General features: G+C 37.7%; 2 protein-coding genes across 8 annotated transcripts in view; one reads left to right on the forward strand and one right to left on the reverse strand.

The window, feature by feature from the left end:
• Positions 1-11,916, reverse strand: part of METTL25 (methyltransferase like 25) — a 137,376-nt gene extending 125,460 nt beyond the window's left edge. For 6 of the 7 annotated variants that reach the window (XR_015727153.1, XR_015727152.1, XR_015727151.1 and 3 more), the window contains exon 1: positions 11,606-11,916. Coding sequence is in view for 2 of the 7 variants with exons in the window: in XM_045780037.2 (XP_045635993.2) it covers positions 11,606-11,876 (271 nt within the window). In the remaining 5 variants the exon portion in view is untranslated. Of the gene's footprint in view, positions 1-3,176; positions 3,276-3,638; positions 3,885-11,605 lie in introns of all 7 variants that reach the window. The other variant, XR_015727154.1, reaches the window with a different exon arrangement.
• A 109-nt stretch (positions 11,917-12,025) lies between these two features.
• CCDC59 (coiled-coil domain containing 59) lies at positions 12,026-18,598 on the forward strand. The gene is made up of 4 exons (XM_045780038.2): positions 12,026-12,213; positions 13,088-13,400; positions 15,498-15,579; positions 18,116-18,598. Exons 1-4 carry the CDS (start codon positions 12,063-12,065, stop codon positions 18,275-18,277), a joined length of 708 nt encoding a protein of 235 aa, XP_045635994.1. The 5' UTR covers positions 12,026-12,062; the 3' UTR covers positions 18,278-18,598.
• Positions 18,599-18,831: the final 233 nt, after the last annotated feature.

Raw genomic sequence — 18,831 nt, forward strand, 5'->3', positions numbered from 1 at the left:
GATAGAAGCAATGTTCAAGGATTGCTTATCTCTTCCTCTCACCTCTCAACTATCAGTAGGGTTAAATTCATTTCAATCAACATCTGGTCCTTATACCCTAGAAAAGTGATAATTTATACTATTCAAATAAAACATGTAAACTAATTCTAAAAATATAAGGCGGTAGGTAAATGACTGAAGAGCAATGAATGTGAAATCTTAAATCTTAAATATCTCTACTTGTGAGATCTCAAATACAATATATCTAATACTAAATGCATTATTTCCCCAAAGAGCTCCATCTCCTAATTTTCCTAATTTTGTCAATGGTACATTTATCATTATTCTTCAAGACATTTCCAAAATAAAAATCTTAGAATTATCTTTGATTCCTCCATTTCCCTAAACCCTATATAAATTTCAGTCACCAAGAACTACCAATTCTCTCTGTACAAATTCTTTTAAAACTATCACTTCCTTTGCATTTCCATTGCCATCATCTTGCCCCAGGTTCAAACTTCAACTCTATAGACTATCACAAAGGTGACAGTGTCCCATGGAAGAATGATTCCAAATAGTTTAACAGACTAGTGTCCAGAAACTAGCTGCAATATATTTTTCCAACTTCATTTTTAGCTATTTAAAAATTTATGAGTGCTCTGCTCTCTGTTCCTGTCTCCAAATATGTGTTATAGTTTTCATCTTTACCCTTTTGCTTATACTGCTCTACCTTTTGGAATGCCCATGTACTCTAAACTCAGCTATATTAAATTTAACACACATACAATGAGAACCAACCATGTGGTGCTCACCACATGGTAGAGACCAGAACTTACATACTAGGATGTCAAAAGAAGCAAATCATTCTAATACAACGTGCGAAGTGTTCTAATAAAGGTAGAAATAAAATAATATACAAATAACTAGTTTTGTTATTAATTTAGTATAATTTGATCTGGGTTTTGAGAGAAGATGAAAAATAAGTGGATAGTTACTAAATATTTGGGGTAGGGCAAAGAGGATTGCGCGAACAAAATGAAGGAGGGGAAAAATACATGGCACATGAAGGGAATAAGGCAGCAGAAGTATAAGTTATTTGGGCAGAGAACAGTAAGAGAAGTGCTGATAATACTATAGCACTGCCTTCCACTCCCTCCCTTCAACTTTGGTTGAAGATATATCTTTAAAGTGAGAACTGACATCAAATTATTTCAGCCATTTTCATAATTAAAGTTGATCTGGAGTCAGATCATGTAGGAAGTTCAAAAATTTATTAACTTGGCTGACCCAATTATGACTGGTCATATGTTTTTTCATCTCAAGATTCAGATGGACTCAGGCCTTCAACACGATCATGGGTTTAACACCAGGGACTAATAAGGTCTGGAAATAAAATTTCAAATCATTACATTCCATAGGACTTGAGAACAAGAAGCAACCTGTGATAACTCTTAGCCAAGTGATCCATACTATTTTTGGTTGCTAGTCTCCTTAGAGAATGTGAAACAAACCCCTGAATTCATTTCCAGGGGCTACAAGGAAACTGACTGGAGGCCACATACCAAGAGCAATAATCACTAGTACTTTGGAGGGCCAGTGAAATTCGGACAGTGATGCGGGATAAGGATACACTTGAGGGTATAAAGGGAGCTATTGGCCACACAGAGATATGCAACAAAACAGCCAGATCTTCAGATTTTTTTTTCAAGAGAAGGAACAATTCCGTGTGTGTGTGTGTGTGTGTGTGTGTGTGTGTGTGTGTGCATATGCATATGTTAAATCTGCCAATTTTGAAATGTTGGCTGAAAAAAACAGTTAACACTTATTGGTCATTTAAGACATGTCGACAAGCCATGTGAGACTGGGGGAAGCTGTTTTCCACCTCAGTCACTGAGGAACACCCTAGGCGGTTACTTCTTAGATGAGGAAACTAAGGCCTACGGTTAAATATCTGTGCAAGCTACACTGCTAATCAGATTTAGCGGATTATCCAGGTCATCTGACTCTGGGCCCGGTCTGCCCCTATCTGAGGGGAGTAGAATATAGAAAGGATTACTAATATTTATTAAATGCCTACTCACATGATAGGTTTTAACATCTATCTCATTTACTTTTAAACAGCCCTTACAGGGCAGGAGTTATGATTCCCATTTCTCAAATGAGAAAACTAAGGCTCCAAAGCTGAAGCAACTTGCGCAAGATAATACAGCAGTAAAATACTGGAGCCAGGATTCAAAACAAAATGTAATGACCACAAAACCCATATTCTTTCTATGAGGCCTCCTATTTGCTTACATTAACAGCCGAGGCTCCAGCTGGAGAGGAGATAGTGGCTAAGGCCAGAAGGTGAAGGACTTTATTTTATAGGAAATGCAGACCTATGGATGGCTTTTGAGCAGGAATGACAGGACCAAAAGTATGATTCTGGAAGATAACTGGAGAGAAGTCTGAATGGGGAAGTAACTGACATATAGAGTCTGAAGGCAAGAATAACATTTCAAAGTTATTTCTAAAATTCTGTTGCAAGATTTAAAAAGGAGCGAACTGAACTATTTGCTATGGGAATGGGAAGCAGCAGATGCAAGAGAAATTGAGGGAGAAGTGTTGACAGATTATGAGCTTCTAATAACAGGAAGAATATTAATGCATTTACAGAGAAGCTCTTTAACCACTGAGGTGATGAGATCAAAAAACAAAAACAAATGCAGACCCTAGCAGATATGAAGCCATGCAGGCAAGCAGAGTGTTTTTGTACACCAGAAAAAGAATCTAAATCACGATAAGCCATAAAGACAGGTTACCATAATTGCAAGCTTCCGGTGAAAGGTTAATGATTTGACAAAATTTATATAAACAACATAAAATGAATATCTGAACACATAGAAGGCATTCAAATTTATTCTGACTGGCTAAAGATAAGCATAATTTAAGCAGAATGAGGGGAAAAAATGCCACAGATGAGAGGAATTTTCATGAACTTTGTTTTACTGAGCATTTTAATAATGGAAAGATACAGGAGTGGGGAATCAAAACTTGGGGATAATACACTGAAAACTAGAATATAAAGTCAAGTTCTAAATGGTCTCATCTAAAAGGAACAATCTGAAAGCACTTTCTGTATATCAAATAAACAAAATATGATAACAAATTATTCTGGGTTCCCAGATTTGCTTGCTTTGTTACTCTCCCTTACTTACAATTACAGTAGCAACCCAGGAACAGAGCTGACATTTGCCACTATCTTATGGTGTCATATCATTTCCACACTTGAAGTCTCCTAAAAAGATCCAGAAAAACTGAAAAAGGGAAAATAGAGTTCAGGAAAATACATTAGGAAAGTGAATGAATAAAAGTTGAATACAACAGAGTAAAACAGAAAACACTGATTATTTCTCTGTTGTTTTCATTTTATATTTCAAACACATTTTCAGGCTTCATGTGTTTTGAATTAAACGTTAGCACAATGTCAATACACCACAATCACCACCATCACCACCAACAACAAAAACTACTTAGGATGGCCAAGAAGCAGTGTAATCTATTAAGATGCAATAAAAATAATTTAAGAGAAAGATCAACAAAATAATAACCTATCATAGGCATACACTTTCTGCGTTGTTCAATTAAAATGATAATAAATTAATTACACAGATGCTCACCAAAAGGAACCAATTCTAAACATTTACTCAGCATCCAATCCTGGTAAGGGTCATTTGAGTGACAGTAATAAAAAACAGGAGAAGTAGCATATGGCCTCAAGAAGCTGGAAGAAGAGAGTCAAGAGAGGCCCTGGAGGCTCAGGCTGGATCTTAGAGCAGCCCTGGGCTTTGGCAGTCACCAAGGATGGCTTTGCAGGTATAGAAACTGGATTTCCTGAGAGCTGAAGAGGTTTTCCACAACAGATTCTAAACAAAGTTACAAGAAATTGAAATACAAATTTAGTAATATACATTGAGAAATATATTTGTAATAATAACCCATATCATTCATTTCCTAGGACAGTCTCCTAATTTAAAAATTACAATTAGAATAAAAACAGATATTCTTAAAGAAAATTTTAATCAAGCTGGATAACTGGTTGTCTCTGTATTCCAGATCTATTTCCACTTCATAAAACATCTTGGCTACCCTAACTCCAACTATCATTTCTCTCCTGTTTTTTAGAAGAATTTTCTAGACTTTATGAAAACCAATAAATTTCTGAAGACCAAGAGATGATTCATTTGAAAATGTTACAGATTTATATATCTAGTTATTACTTCCTAAAGACACAGCCTTGTTCCCTTGAAGGGGTATAACAAAATCTTACCTCTGAGATGAGATACAGGAAACCCCTTTGTCCTACCAGCAAAACATTTAGAAGCCATCTCTGCAGATGGTTAATCTCACCTACATATGTAATGACTTTCAGAAATTTTAACCTAAAGTGATGTCTGTCTTGATTTTACCTTCAAATTATCAGGGTTTCTTATTATAATTTGCAATGTACTCAAAGAGGTGTGACCTTTTCATATAGGGAAAAAAATAATTACTGATTTCTATCTCCTCAAATTAAAATACCTGGAACAAATCATATATAAACAAAAATAATAAACATAGTATAGACAGAGATCACACCAGAAATAATAGCTGTCTAGTTCAGTACCACATTTCAAGGGGTACCTTCAGTAACACTCGTTATAGTTCTATGCTTCACTTCATTCATTCCTTTTTTTCTGAACATTTTTTTATTTAAATTCAGTTAATTAACATATATTATTGGTTTCAGAGGTACAGGCCGGTGATTTATCAGTCTTATATAATACCCGGTGCTCATTACAACACATGCCCTCCTTAACGTCCATCACCCAGTTACCCCATCCCACCACCCCCTTCCCCTCCAGCAAACCTCAGTTTGACCTATGATTAAGAGTCTCTCATGGTTTCTCTCCCTCTCTGGTTTCGTCTTGTTCTATTTTTTCTTCTCTTCCCCTATGATCCTCTATTTTGTTTCTTAAATTCCATATATGAGTGAAATCACTTCATTCATTCTTAAAGAATCATTTCCTTTCCTCATCTGTATGCCAGAGCTGTTCAAGGTGCTGAGAATACAACAATGAAAAAAGCAAACACTGTACTTTGGTGTGTATACGGCTAATGATGTAGTTGCAACTACAAACAAGCCAGTGGACAATAACAACAGTGTGACATTTATTAATATGGCAGAGAATACAGGTTGTTACAGGGGCCATATACATTTCCAGAAGTTCCGGACAATTTATTTCTTTCAAGGAAAGACACCATCACCACTATAAGTATCATCACTACGACCATCATTATCTTATATTAGCCACAATTTATTGCACCCATGTTATATTCCCAGTTCTACATTGGGTGCTATAGTACATCATCTTTAATCTTGACTACAACTCTGCAAAACAGGTAAAATTTTACTTCTGAAAAAGGAAGAAAAAATCAGCTGTGATAGATAGATGTCAGCTCATAACTGTCTAGGAACTGACATATAGGTCACAGTCTTCTCTACTGAATATGAAAAATGTCACAGTATACCAATATCAGACAAGGTCTATGACCATGACTACTCCATAATCATGTCTGAGCACAGACATAAACAAGAACATTGTGCAAACACAAAAGCTTCCATGCACATGGTGAGAAATGAGGCCTCATGCCAATAGGAAGCATCAACTAGCCACCGATGTGAGATATCATGAAGGCAAATCCACCAGCCTCAATCAGCAACTGCAGCAGCCCAGCCAACATCTTGACTGTGACCTCATGAGTCCCCAAACCAGATCCACTCAGTTAATCTGCTCCCAGAATTCCTGGCCCATAGAAACTGCGTGAGATTGTGTAGTTTTAAGTCACTTGTTATGCAGCAATAGATAATATAAAACAGTAATATAATTGTGTGTCAATATGCATGTACTTTTCCAGTTAAAAGAATTACAAGGTAGCTCATATAATTAAATATTCATTAATGCTATATTTTCCTTTAATTCTTCGAGATTATTCCTAGGAGTATACTTTCTTCTAGTTCTTTGAATATAGTTACAATACCCACTTAAATCCAACACCTGAGCCCAAAAGGATCAGCTCCTATTAACTCATTCTTCCCCCTGGGTCACACTGGTCTTTAATTCTGTGAACATAGCTACTTAAATCCAACATTGGGGCTCACTTGGAATCAGTTACCTAAGTATGAATCACACTTTCTGTTTCTTTGCACATCTAGTAGTTTTGGATTTAAAAAGCAGAATTGCAGATAATTTGTTGTAGTGAATCCATTTTGTCTTTTTAAGGGTTCTGTTGTAGTTGAAATTAACTCGTCTGGACTCAAAGTGTGAAATCTATCTCCCATCAGTGTGAAGCGCTGATGTCTCTGCTTAATCACCAATTTACTAGCCTGCCCCTGAGGGTATCCCTGAACCTGTGCAGTTCAGCAGTCGGACAAGGACTTGGGTAGATTTTATAGTCAGATTGCAGGGCTCGCCCTCTCCATGGTTACCTTTGTTTCCAGGATTCCCTTACACTACAAACCTTGAATTCTTTCCTTAAATACATGAATTCAATTAGGCTCCTGAGTTTTGCCACCCAAGCTGTGTACACTCTGGGGAACCTGCTCTGTCAAAGGTGCAATAAATTTGCAAATGTCGCCAGAAGCTCTTTCTCTCAAAGGTTCACTATCCCCCTAGTTTAGCCAGCAATTTTGCAGGACTCTGCATGTGGCCACGCACGTAACCTCTAAACTCAGAAGTCATACAGGGCAGAGCTTATATTTTAGATCTCAGCCCTTTCTGTGGCTGTCCTGCTTCTAGAACATACCCCTTAAATTTCCATCTGCTCTATCCCTGAACTTTGCCATTACTACCATGATCTGTTAAGGATGCAGCTTTCCACTGCCAGATCTAGCAGGGCTTGGGGCACAAAAGAAAGCAAGAAAGCCATTAACTCCCAGTTCTTACCCAATTGTAGAAACCTCCTATGGTAAACTCTTACCACCTACCTTTGGTCATCTTACAGACCCTTCCAGTAGTTGTTTTTTGCCTTTTTTTTTTTTTTTAATAATCTGGCCACTGTTTATCATTATTATCTGCTAAAGAAACTATCTGACCTCTTCAAGTTGCTATTATGTGAAGTAATTTTATTAGCCTCATATCGTGTCTTCCTGCTTCCAGCCTCCACTTCTGAAAGCTTCTTCTCCACATAGAAGCCAGAGCCATACCTTTAAAACATAAATCACGTATCACACCCCCACAAAATCCTTAAAGAGCATTCCATTTAGCTCAGAGTAAAGGCCAAGCCTTCATAGGCCCTCCAAAGCCCTATATAAAGTTGCTCCAGACCACCTCTCAAACCTTATTTCTTAGCAGTCTCACCTGGACCATTCTCCTGTGCTTCCAACACACCCAACACACTGCAGCTTGTGCTTCACTTGGCCTAAAACACTCTTCCCTCACTTAGTTGCATGACTGGCTCCCCTCACTTTCTCCAAGTTTCTGTTCAATTTTTTTTGTCTTGCTAGAGAAGATTTCCCTGGTCACCCAATCCAGAACAGCATTTCTCTCTACTACACATCCATCATCTTCACTTCCCCTTCCCTGCTTTGTTTTTCCTCATTGTATTTACTGCCACTCGATCTCACTTATTTATGTACATATAAATCCACACACACACACACACACACACACATATGGTTTACTATATATCTACTCTCACTTAAACATAAGCTCTATGTGGCAGGAATTTTGTTACATCCAGTGTCATAATTGTACGGCCTAGAACAGAGCCTGGTAGAAGGTGCTCAATAAACATGAGTCAAATAAATGAATGAGTTAAGTGCTGTTATCTGTTGGGCATTATTGTATTAAACTCATGTTATTTTCATAGGACCCCATTAATAGGCACTATAATTATCCCTATTACAGATAAGGAATCAAAGCACAAAGAGTTGAAGTCCAAGTTAACAAAACTAACAAGAAGTGGAGCCAGGATCTGAACCCTCACAGTCTTGTCTGCAAAGCACATTGCGTTAGTGTGCTCTAGCTATTATAACAAAATATCAGACTGGGTGGCTTCAACCACAGAAATTTATTTTCTCAGAGTTCTGGAAGCTGGAGGATAGAGGTGATGGCAGAGTTAGTTCCTGGTGAAACTTCTATCCTTGGCTTGCAGATGGCTGCCTTCTCACTCTGTCCTCATACAGTTTTTCTCTATGTGTGCCCTCCTGATGTCTCTTCCTTTTCCTGTTGGATTAGGGCTCCACCCTTACTGACCTCATTTAATCCTAACTGCCTCCTTAAAGACCCTATTTCCAAATCCAGTCGCAATGGGGGGTTAAGATTCTAACACATGAATTTGGAGGTGGGGCCAATTCAATCCATAAACTTGTGATTTATGCCCACAAAATATCGTTATTTTCAACATCTTTCCTTTTTATTTTAGAGAAATAAGTTTTTTTCTCTAGTTTTTTTTTTAGATGGACAGTGGAGAAGAAACTTTCAGGATGCTGACCAGGCCATAACATCACCTGGCAAGTGAAATCTACTAACATAGCTATGCTGAGGATCTACAGAAACAACTTGGTCTCATAAAACACCAAATGATTGGGCCAAACATCTGCTAGTGTACTTTCACATACTGTGCATTAACTCAGTGCAGCTCTGGGAATTATGTTTATTTGCAACTCCTCATACAGAACCAGCAGAAAACCATACTTCTTGTGAGTCCCTGATGGAAATCCATTCCAGTCTCCTTGGTGCTCCTCAAACACACTGTGCACGCTTTCACCTGAGGCCACTGTACTTCCTGTTCTGTCTGTAACACTTCCCCTCCAAATAGCTTCATGACTCATTTTTCTCCTTTATCGGGGTCTCTTTTCTAGTTATCTACATGAATCCTTGCTGGAACAACCTATTTAAAATTGCATGGGGCGCCTGAGTGGCTCAGTCGTTAAGTGTCTGCCTTCAGCTCAGGGCGTGATCCCAGGATCCTGGGATCGAGCCCCGCATCGGGCTCCTTGGCTGGGAGCCTGCTTCTTCCTCTCCCACTCCCCCTGCTTGTGTTCCCTCTCTCGCTGGCTGTCTCTTTCTCTATCAAATAAACAAATAAAATCTTAAAATAAAATAAAATTGCAAACATACTTTCCTCCTGCACTTCCCCTATCTACTCTTCTCTACCTGATTTTTCTGTAGCATTTAACAAACAAACAAACAAAGTCTCTTCCCTCCAGAATGCAAGCGAGTTGAAGGTAGGGGTTGTTGTTTATTTGCTGCTACTTCTCTAGCTCCTAGAAAAGTGCTCTTTACACACAGCAGACACTTAGTAAATGTTTGCTGAATGAATGAACAAACTTCCCCAAGTTATAGAGCTAGTAAGTGGTAGAACTGGAATTTGAACCACATCTGAACAAAAGCCTAAAAATCTAACTGCTAAATTATACTGTACATAGCAACCATGTGATGTAAGCTTTAATAAGATACAAAATAAGAGGAAAAACTGCTCTTCTCTGACACAAACAACAGACCTCATATAGTGATAGAGAAAAATGCCAATCTTTGATATTCGCATGAACAAAAATTAGTATTCCTCACAAGCATGAATTATAAAAATTCATTCTTTCTAATACTAAAGGCAGCTGACCATTTGTGAAATTGAATATTTTGTATAAAAGTTTACAGAGCTAGAAACTTTTCAAAAGTAAACAATGTAGTCTAGACTCCATTGTTGGATAAATAAAAAATTGGTGATAAGGTTTCCCAAAAGATGGCAGTACTTTATTCCTAGCCCAGAAGAATGAATAAGTGGTATAATTCATGCATTCATTCACCAAATATTATTAACCATTTATACTGACCAAGCATTGTACTAGGGATACAGCAGTGAACAAAACAATTCTTACATTTTTAAAGGGGAAACAATAAAAACAAAGCAAAAAATAAGGAATGTATTCATGTCAATAGAAACGTTGATTTTGTAATAAACGGCCTTTGTAATTTACTCCTAAATAATTCAGAGTAAATTTTTAACACAGTGGCAAAAACCTCAGATGACCCAGGTTGGAATCTCCATTGCTGTGACCCTGGCAAACTGCAAACTTCAAGTTGCAATTTCACAAATAGGAGAAAACAGAACCCATCTTGCAAGCCTGATATATCTTTAATGTTAAATGTTGAAAAAGAAAATATGCAAGAAAATACTTCGCACACCGCAGGGTGCATAAAAATATCAAATAATATTATTATTATTAGCATATGTAAACAATTTAATTCTTCCATTGTGTGAAACCCCATATGAAAGTCTTGGGCTTCATATTTAATTGCAGTTTCCTTTCTTTTTTGGGAAGCTACCATGAGTCATTCATTCATTCATTTATTCAACAAATGTACACTGAGCCAGATATTTTATTAGGTGCTAGAAATACACAGGTTTAGAGGACGGACACAGTCTCCAAGCTGCCATGTTACCAGAAGTACTGGGTATTACGAGAGCAAACTGATGTCTAACTTTTCAACAAGAAACAGTAACTTTAAATAAACCAGTATTTACCAAGTCCTGTAACAGGAGGCCCCTCTAGTGGTACTTTGCATTTTGGAGAATGCTCGGTGAATAAAGTTTACTACCAAGGGCAAGGTTGGGAATGCCTAGAAGCAAAATAGGAGAAATCCCAGAAGGCTTATGGTGTCCTCTCATCATTCTACTTCTAAAATGGACTCACCTTAGCAGAATCTAAGTTTCTCGAGGGCAAGAAACCCGAGAGCCTACAAAAATTCAAGGCACATAGCAGATACATTGTAACAGTTTCAAGTGAACTAGTCCATATTCCAGTTCTTCACTACTACCATCCTAATCCCTGATAAATCATCTCTTTCTTGTACTACTGAAAAAGCCTTCTACCCGGCCTCAGTTGTTGCTACATTAGTCTGTTCCTCAAATAATCAAATAACTATTAAAATTATTTTTTTCAAATGTAAGTGACATAAAGTTCTTCCAAAGGTTTCCCATCACACTGATCACACCTGACATCTCCCGGTGCCTGGCTCTCGCCACTCATACTTTCCTCCTGAACCCTCAACCAGCCCGGCTATTCGGTGCCTCCGCGGTTCCCAGAGCCTGAAATCCTTTCCTGTGGCTCACGGCAGGCTGGCGCCTTCTCATGCTTCTGACCACCTAAATTAAAGCAGACTCCTCACACAATCGCTATTTCATTTAACTTTTTTTATTTTTTCTTGGCCATTATCAGTATTTGAAATTATCTTGGTGTGTTTCATTAAGTATTGATTTATCTTCTGCCGTTTCCATGCGGAATCTCTAAGCATTGTGCGGAATCTCTAAGCATTTCTTTCCAGTCAAGAAATTGTCGAATTACTCAAAGAAACGCCCCCGAGCGATTTCCTGTTCTCTTTAAACTGAGTAAACCACACGGGGACCCAAGGATGATAGAGATAATCCGGAAGAACGTCCCGGGCCCACCCAGCCACGAACCTGACCCCACTTCCGCTGCCCCCAAACCAGCCTCTGCCCGCTCTACAGCACACCTGTTTCCGCTCTTCTAACGCTAGGGAGACGCTTGGCTAGGCGGGACCATCTCTCCGGTCCCTGCCCGCCCCGCCCACCTGCCATTTACCTGATCTCTTCTCTGCTTCCACCAGGAGGCGCGCCTCCGACGGTCGGGCCTCCGCCTCCGCCTCCGCCTCCGCCACTGACTTTCTCAGTACACCCAGCACGGTCTCCGGGGGCAAGTCGACCAGTTGGTCCCACACGGACTCCGTGTAGAAGTCCACCGTATGTGCATTGGAAATGGACAGGGCTTTCCTCAGGAACTGCAGCAGCTCCTGCAACTTTGCACGCAACGTGAACAGGTCCTGGGTCACCGGGAGCGCGAAAGAAGCCGCCATGACGCTCACCCTCCAGGGCTGTAGGTGGCGCAAACGTAGCCGCAAGGCGAGGACTCGGTCGCAAGTAACACAGACCGGATGAATAGAACTCCGATCTGGACTCTAGTTGGGTGATTGATTGCATTTGTCTCATGACATATTTTAACAGCGTCCGTTGCGTTTTTCTGGCGACTTGGTTGGTGTGCCATGGCGCCGGTGAGGCCGATAGCAGGATGGTCGGCAGGGGATTTGGAATCGCGTAGCCAAGGAGTTTCTTCCGTCGGATTTAAGAATAACGTGAAGCAGAGGAAGTGGCGACCTAATCATCCTCACGCCTTCGTGGGGAGCGTTCGCGAGGGTATGTGAGAAGACAGCCTTTTACAAATCTTTAGGCCTGCGAAATTTAGGATAGGCTACCCGCTGAAGCAGGGAAGAAGGATTTAGGAACCAGACCCGGCCCCCCCTTGGAGCAGAGGAACCCATTCTTAAACCCAGAAGCCGTGGGGCTCCCAGAACTGTGACTGGGAAGACGAGTCAGTGTTGCTAACTAATTCTTTAAGCGTCTCACCCGACTTAACCCCATTCTTGATCAGAATTTTCTCTACAGTTTTCTTGTGACACCGTAAGCAGAGCATCTGTGGGTCCAGAACTTTCCAGTCTTCTTACTGATTTTCCTTTGCTTCGCTTGGTTTGTGATTTTATTTTTCTTGCTGTCAGCAGGTTTCCTCAAATTCCATTTGGAATGTATAAGTTTTAAATTAAGTTCCGCTTTCTCATAACTGCTAGCTGTACAGAAAATCATACAGCATCTCTCTTGTAGGAATTACTTTAGAAAATAAGTCATATAGTGTTTCTGTAAGGTAAAGTAATTTATGTGAGCGGTTATTTTTAAGTATTGAAGACCCAGATTAACTGTTTTAGATGAATTAAAGAATTTGTTTTGATTTTGGGTACAGTAAATTGAAGTCGTGCAACAGTAGTCATTTTCTCCTCTGGGATTATCACTGAGCATGCATGACTGATGTTATCCAGGTCTTTTTGCAAAGGACCAACATACTATTCATTTCATTCCCTTAAACTTGTTTTCTTGAAATGATCTTTTAGAGCAAATTAGTGTAATTCTAGCTTCTGAATGTGATGATGTAAAAAGTTTTCCATTTTAAATTAGCAGCTATGTTTTTCATGCAGTTTATTTTCTGAGAAAGTAATTTATGACTGATATTCTTCAATAGGACAAGGGTTTGCATTCCGAAGAAAACTGAAGATTCAGCAAAATTACAAGAAATTGCTATGGAGGGAAAAGAAGGCTCAAACCTTACAGGAATCCCAGTTCACAGATCGATACCCTGAGCATCTGAAACATCTTTACTTAGCTGAAGAGAAAAGACTCAGGAAGCCACTTAGGAAAGTTGAACAGCCTTTGTCAAAAGAACTAGCTGATCAGCCTTTGCCAAAGGAGCAATGTGACATCGACCAAGCTTTGTCAGAAGAACATTGTAGTTTTGAGCAACCTCAGTCAGCAGAACAATGTAGTATAGGAATAAAGTATGTATTATCTTCTTTTCAAATCCTTTATTTTAAAAACTGTTTTAAAATTTTATTTATTTATTTTAGAAAGTGAGAGTGAAAGGGAGGAGGGGCAGAGGGAGAGGGAGATAGAATCTCAAGCAGACTCCCTGCTGAGTGCAGAGCCCAAAATGGGGCTCAGTCTCAAGACCATGAGATCATGACTTGAGTTTAAATCAAGAGTCAGATGCTTAACCAACTCAAATCCTTTATTGTAGATATAAGTAGTGTTTGATGAAAGAGATTATAGGACAGCTTATGGAATTGCAATTTTTCTTATTTAAGGTATTATAGAAATCACAGTGGATTATGTGAAAATATTTTCAGGGAAGCTTCCTTTTAGCCTAAATGACTGTGTTAGGCTAGTTTAGGTTAATGAAAGAAGTAATGAAATTGGAATGAAAAGATCTGGGTTTTGGATTTCAGCCTCTTGAGTATATTTAACTTTTTTGGACTGTGGTTAACTCCTGTTATTAATACATGTTAAAAAAAAATAACTTTTAAGAGGTATTACAGTGTAGTGGTTAATATCAGACTCTGGGGCTAGACACATATTGGTGCCTGGTGTTTTCTTCTCTGAAATGGAAGTGGTAATAATAAGTATGTAATTCAGAGCTGCCGTGTTGTACAATTCTAGAATGGATTATTCATATAGACCCCATGGTATATCTGACCCATCTCATGATGTTGGGAAGTGAGTTCACTTATATAAGGTGCTTAAAAAGGCGTATGGTATGTAGGAAGTGCTTCATGGATGTTAACTGCTGCTGTTAATACTATTCTGGATTTTTTTCCAGAGGACATAGACTTGGTCACAATTGAAAAACAAATGGCACAACTGTATAGCACTCCAGTTTTATAAGAGCTAATTTATAAAGCTTTCTCTACACATCTCTCAAGTTAAAAAACTATTGAAACCTAAACCAGCAGAAAATCCAGTTGTTACTTGGGACGGTGATTTTGGAGAGATTTTAATAGATAACCCTTACTAAGATTTTGACCTTGCATCCATGTGGCGTCTGAAGCTATGGTCATGGATATGACTGTCCAAAGAATGGAGACCAAGAAGAGAGAAACACTTGGAGAAAAGCCTAGAGCAAGGAAGAAAAAAATGATCAGGAGAAAAAAAATGTTAATAGAACTAAGGGAGTGAAATTTTCAAAAGTAGTGAATGGCCAGTTAAATGAGACTGAATAGTGCCCATTGACTCAATCTTCATATTTGGTGAGAAGGTCATCACCGTTTTGGCAAGAACTGTTTCATTTTAGAGAGCAAACACCAGATTGAAAAGAGTTAAGGAGTGAATGTGAAGGAAAAAAAAAAGGAGGGTGAAGTGATTATTGTAGTCTATTCACTATTCTTTCTAAGTACTTGGCTGTGAAAGGACAAAGAAAAGACTGATAGAAGAGTACATAGAGTCTGGTGATGAGTAATTTATGCATTTGTTAAGAAAGCAGCTGCTGAAATATGTTTTATTGTGGTTGTGAGTTGGCGTAGTGAAAAATTGAGACTGGGAAAAGGAAGATTAATTACTAAATCAGATAGCTTGAGGAAATGGATGGAATCTGAGTCTAAGTGTCTAGAGACATCAGAGAGGTGAGAAGTACTTCCAAGATAGAACAGTTTTAAATGGGGACTACCTTCAAGGTGTGGTCATTCACGACTGAGTAGATGAATTAGAGATGATCAAAGCACTTTGGGATTAAAGTTCATGTCATCCATAACTTCTATCACATCCTTCAATTTAATGCCTTTTTCAGTCTGTCATTTCTGCCATTGTGCTGGTTTCCTGTTTGTTTGTCAACATTTTAGGATCTTTCAAAGCTTTCTCTATTGTCCCTGGTTGAAATATTTCTCCAAGAGTCTCCATTTACCATTTTTTAATGATATCTTGAAAGCTATAACTCTATTTTTAGCATGTTATTTGGACATTTTACTGATAAGATTCTGTTCTCTTTCTGCCAACCAGTCTTCCTTGCTCTATTAATTTGCATCAGCATCATAATTTTGGTTACGTCACTTTTAATCCTTTGACTTACATATCTTTATCTTAAAAAACTCTATTACTATTTCAAGGAAAAATAAAAAGAAAACATCAAATCAAAAAGCACAGGAAGAATATGAACAAGTACAGGCTGAGCGTGCTGCTAAGAAACAAGTAAGATCTTTTAAAATTCTTAGATCCTTTTTTTTTAAATTTATTCTAAATGTAGATGTGTATAAAGCTGTGTTTCTTAATATGTGCATATAGTATGTCCTCTGTAAATAGTTGCTGAATAAATGAGTAGTTTGAGCAGAGCTGGAGAATTTCAACAGTCAAATTCCTTGATCATTTATATTATCTTTGAGAAGAGATACTAGTTGGTCAAGAATAGGATTTTAAAGACACTGCTCATAGGTTATGAGCATATGGGACGTTTTTCAAGAGTATGGTCCAAGAAGTCGCACTTTTAACAAGTGCCTCAAGAAATTCTTAGTATAATAAAATTTGAGACCTACTGATCTAAGAAAAGTGTAGATGATTATCATAATTTTACATTGAAGTAAGTAAAAACCAGAGGGAGGCATTAGAATATTTTTCTCTAGAGTTGTTCTTGCTTATTAAAAAGCTTCCTAGATTAACTTAGCAAAAAATTACCACTTTTTATTATTCAGAAACCCAAAATTACATGTCTTTTTCAAATGAGTACAATAAAATTATCCACAGCTTCAACAAAATTTTGTTTATTCTGTGGTTTTTATTTTTTGTATTGAAGGAGTATTGATCTGTCACTTTAAAAAGGATAGCACACCAATCAAAAACTACTTTAAAGGGGCGCCTGGGTGGCACAGCGGTTAAGCGTCTGCCTTCGGCTCAGGGCGTGATCCCGGCTTTATGGGATCGAGCCCCACATCAGGCTCTTCTGCTATGAGCCTGCTTCTTCCTCTCCCACTCCCCCTGCTTGTGTTCCCTCTCTCGCTGGCTGTCTCTCTCTCTCTGTTGAATAAATAAATAAAATCTTTAAAAAACAAACAAACAAACAAACTAGTTTAAAGATGGCACTGACATAATTTATGTCTAAGCTTTAGAATTTGTATAAGAAATCTGGACGTTTAACATCTAAAATTCTCTATGCTTGAACTGGTAGGGTGAAGCAGAAACATTTCTCTAAGTAAGTACTAGACATTTGTTTCATAGCTTTTTACATTATACTCTTTTCTAACCAACCATCTGATATTTGCCACCTTTGTAAATAGTATAAATGTAGTAAATAGATAAGGTAAGGACCATTATACTATAAAACATTTAGTATCCTTTTAAAGTTTTCGTTATAAATACTAGGGCTTTGTAGTCATGAAAATTGACAGTTTCTTAGAATTTACAGATATCGAATGTCAGTATAAAAGCTAATACCCAACCACAAGAAATCAAAGAAACACCCATAATAGATGGTAAGACTGTTTAATTTTTTTTTTTACTGTGTTTGGAGAAACTCCATAGAGGTAAACTAGACCGTATATACCTATATTCGCAAATAAGTTCCAGATCTTTTGTGCTTATTAAAATAAATGAAGTACTATTCATAAAGAGTGCTAATCAGGCTTTGAATTCACAAAATCTAGATATGAGACTTGGCTCTACCAGGTATTTGGGATTTGGGGCAAGTCACTTTCAGTATCATTGAGAATCAGCTTCTCATCTGTTAGATAAAGATAATAGCCTAGCATGAAAGTTTTACAAGAATGGAATATGCTCTGATGGGAAAGCACTAAGATAATTATGTTATCATGCAAATACAAGCTGTGTCATTTGGGGGCTGTATATGTTACCAGGGAAATTGCGAAACTGTGTACATACTGCATTATTTAAGAACTTTCATTTAAGTTTTGCATTTAATTTAGTAAAATGTTCTGCATTTCAAGTACTGCTTTTCAGGTTTACATATAAATTTGAATTATTTTTCTTATGCTCAAATGAATTTGCGTCTTTATCTTAGCAAATCAAATGAGCGTGATAATTCTTAATAAAAATCATAATGCCTAGCAGTGTTTTGCCTAGTGTATAGTCAGTAAATATTTCCTGAATTAAATCTGTCAGATGGCAAATTAAAAAGAATACCAGATATTCTGGAAGTGAAGATTTTTGTATTATATGGAGTAGGTAATCTCTAAAGTCTCTTCTAACTCTAGCAGATCTAATTAAATGATGAAATCTTATATAAATATGCCTTCTTTCCTCTGTGCTCTAATTTTAGTTGTACCCAAAGAATTAAAAATTTGTAATAAGTTTACATTCTTCTTTTTTTTTTTATTTTTATTTTTTAAGATTTTATTTATTTATTTGACAGAGAGAGACAGCCAGCGAGAGAGGGAACACAAGCAGGGGGAGTGGGAGAGAAAGAAGCAGGCTCCCAGCAGAGGAGCCTGATGTGGGGCTCGATCCCATAACGCCGGGATCACGCCCTGAGCCAAAGGCAGACGCTTAACGACTGCGCCACCCAGGCGCCCCCAAGTTTACATTATTCTATGTTATAGCATGCATTGTAGTGTAAAGGCAAAGAGGGTACACTACTTTGGTGACAGGTAACCCCTCCCATTTTGCAAAATATAAGACAAGCCTAAAGGATTTGCATGGTGATAGGTATTTCAACACAATTACTGAAATATGTCTGTTGTTTGTTACTAACGGAAATTACGTATGTTAATAATTTTAGGAATTTGAGAAGAGAAAACAAGAGAGAGAAGAAGCTCAAAGGCTCTATAAAAAGAAGAAAATGGAAACATTCAAAATATTGAGCAAAAAGACTAAAAAGGGCCAACCAAACTTGAACTTACAAATGGAGTATCTTCTTAAAAAAATACAAGAAAAAAATTAAATCAGACATGTTTTTAATTAAGGGTTAAAATATCTGCCCTGAGTTCTTTTGTATATGTACTATACCTCTTAACAGTTAACGAAATTTGTTAAAATAAAATAGATTGGAAAGCTGTACTAAATATAAAATGTCCAAATATTTTTATTCTTCTGAAAGAAAATTTTTTATGTATGCTCTACATAGTATGATTTATTTCTTATTTATTTGCCTTTGAAGGAAGGTGGCCCAAAGAACTGAAAGAACTTTCTATTTGAACATGTTTAAGCATGTAATATTTTTGTACCATATGAAATTCAGATGAGTAAAATGTTTTGAAAATAACGGAGCATGGCTTTCAATGGATCATTTCAATGAAATGTTTACATTTAGTACTCAGCTGTTACAGTTTTAAATTCAGAAGCCTGAGAGCTGGATGGATGCTGAAGCTACCTTGTACCCCCACCATATTACCCCATGGTCTTCATAAAGTAGAGTTTGGTATAAGAATTTCGTTTGGTATTTACAGACATTCTCCCAAGTGGAAGCACATAGCTTGTTGGTGTCAAATCTTGAAT

The sequence above is a fragment of the Ursus americanus genome, chromosome 17 (genome assembly GCF_024610735.1).
Source record: "Ursus americanus isolate L20-20 chromosome 17, mUrsAme1.1.p, whole genome shotgun sequence".
NCBI lineage: Eukaryota > Metazoa > Chordata > Mammalia > Carnivora > Ursidae > Ursus > Ursus americanus.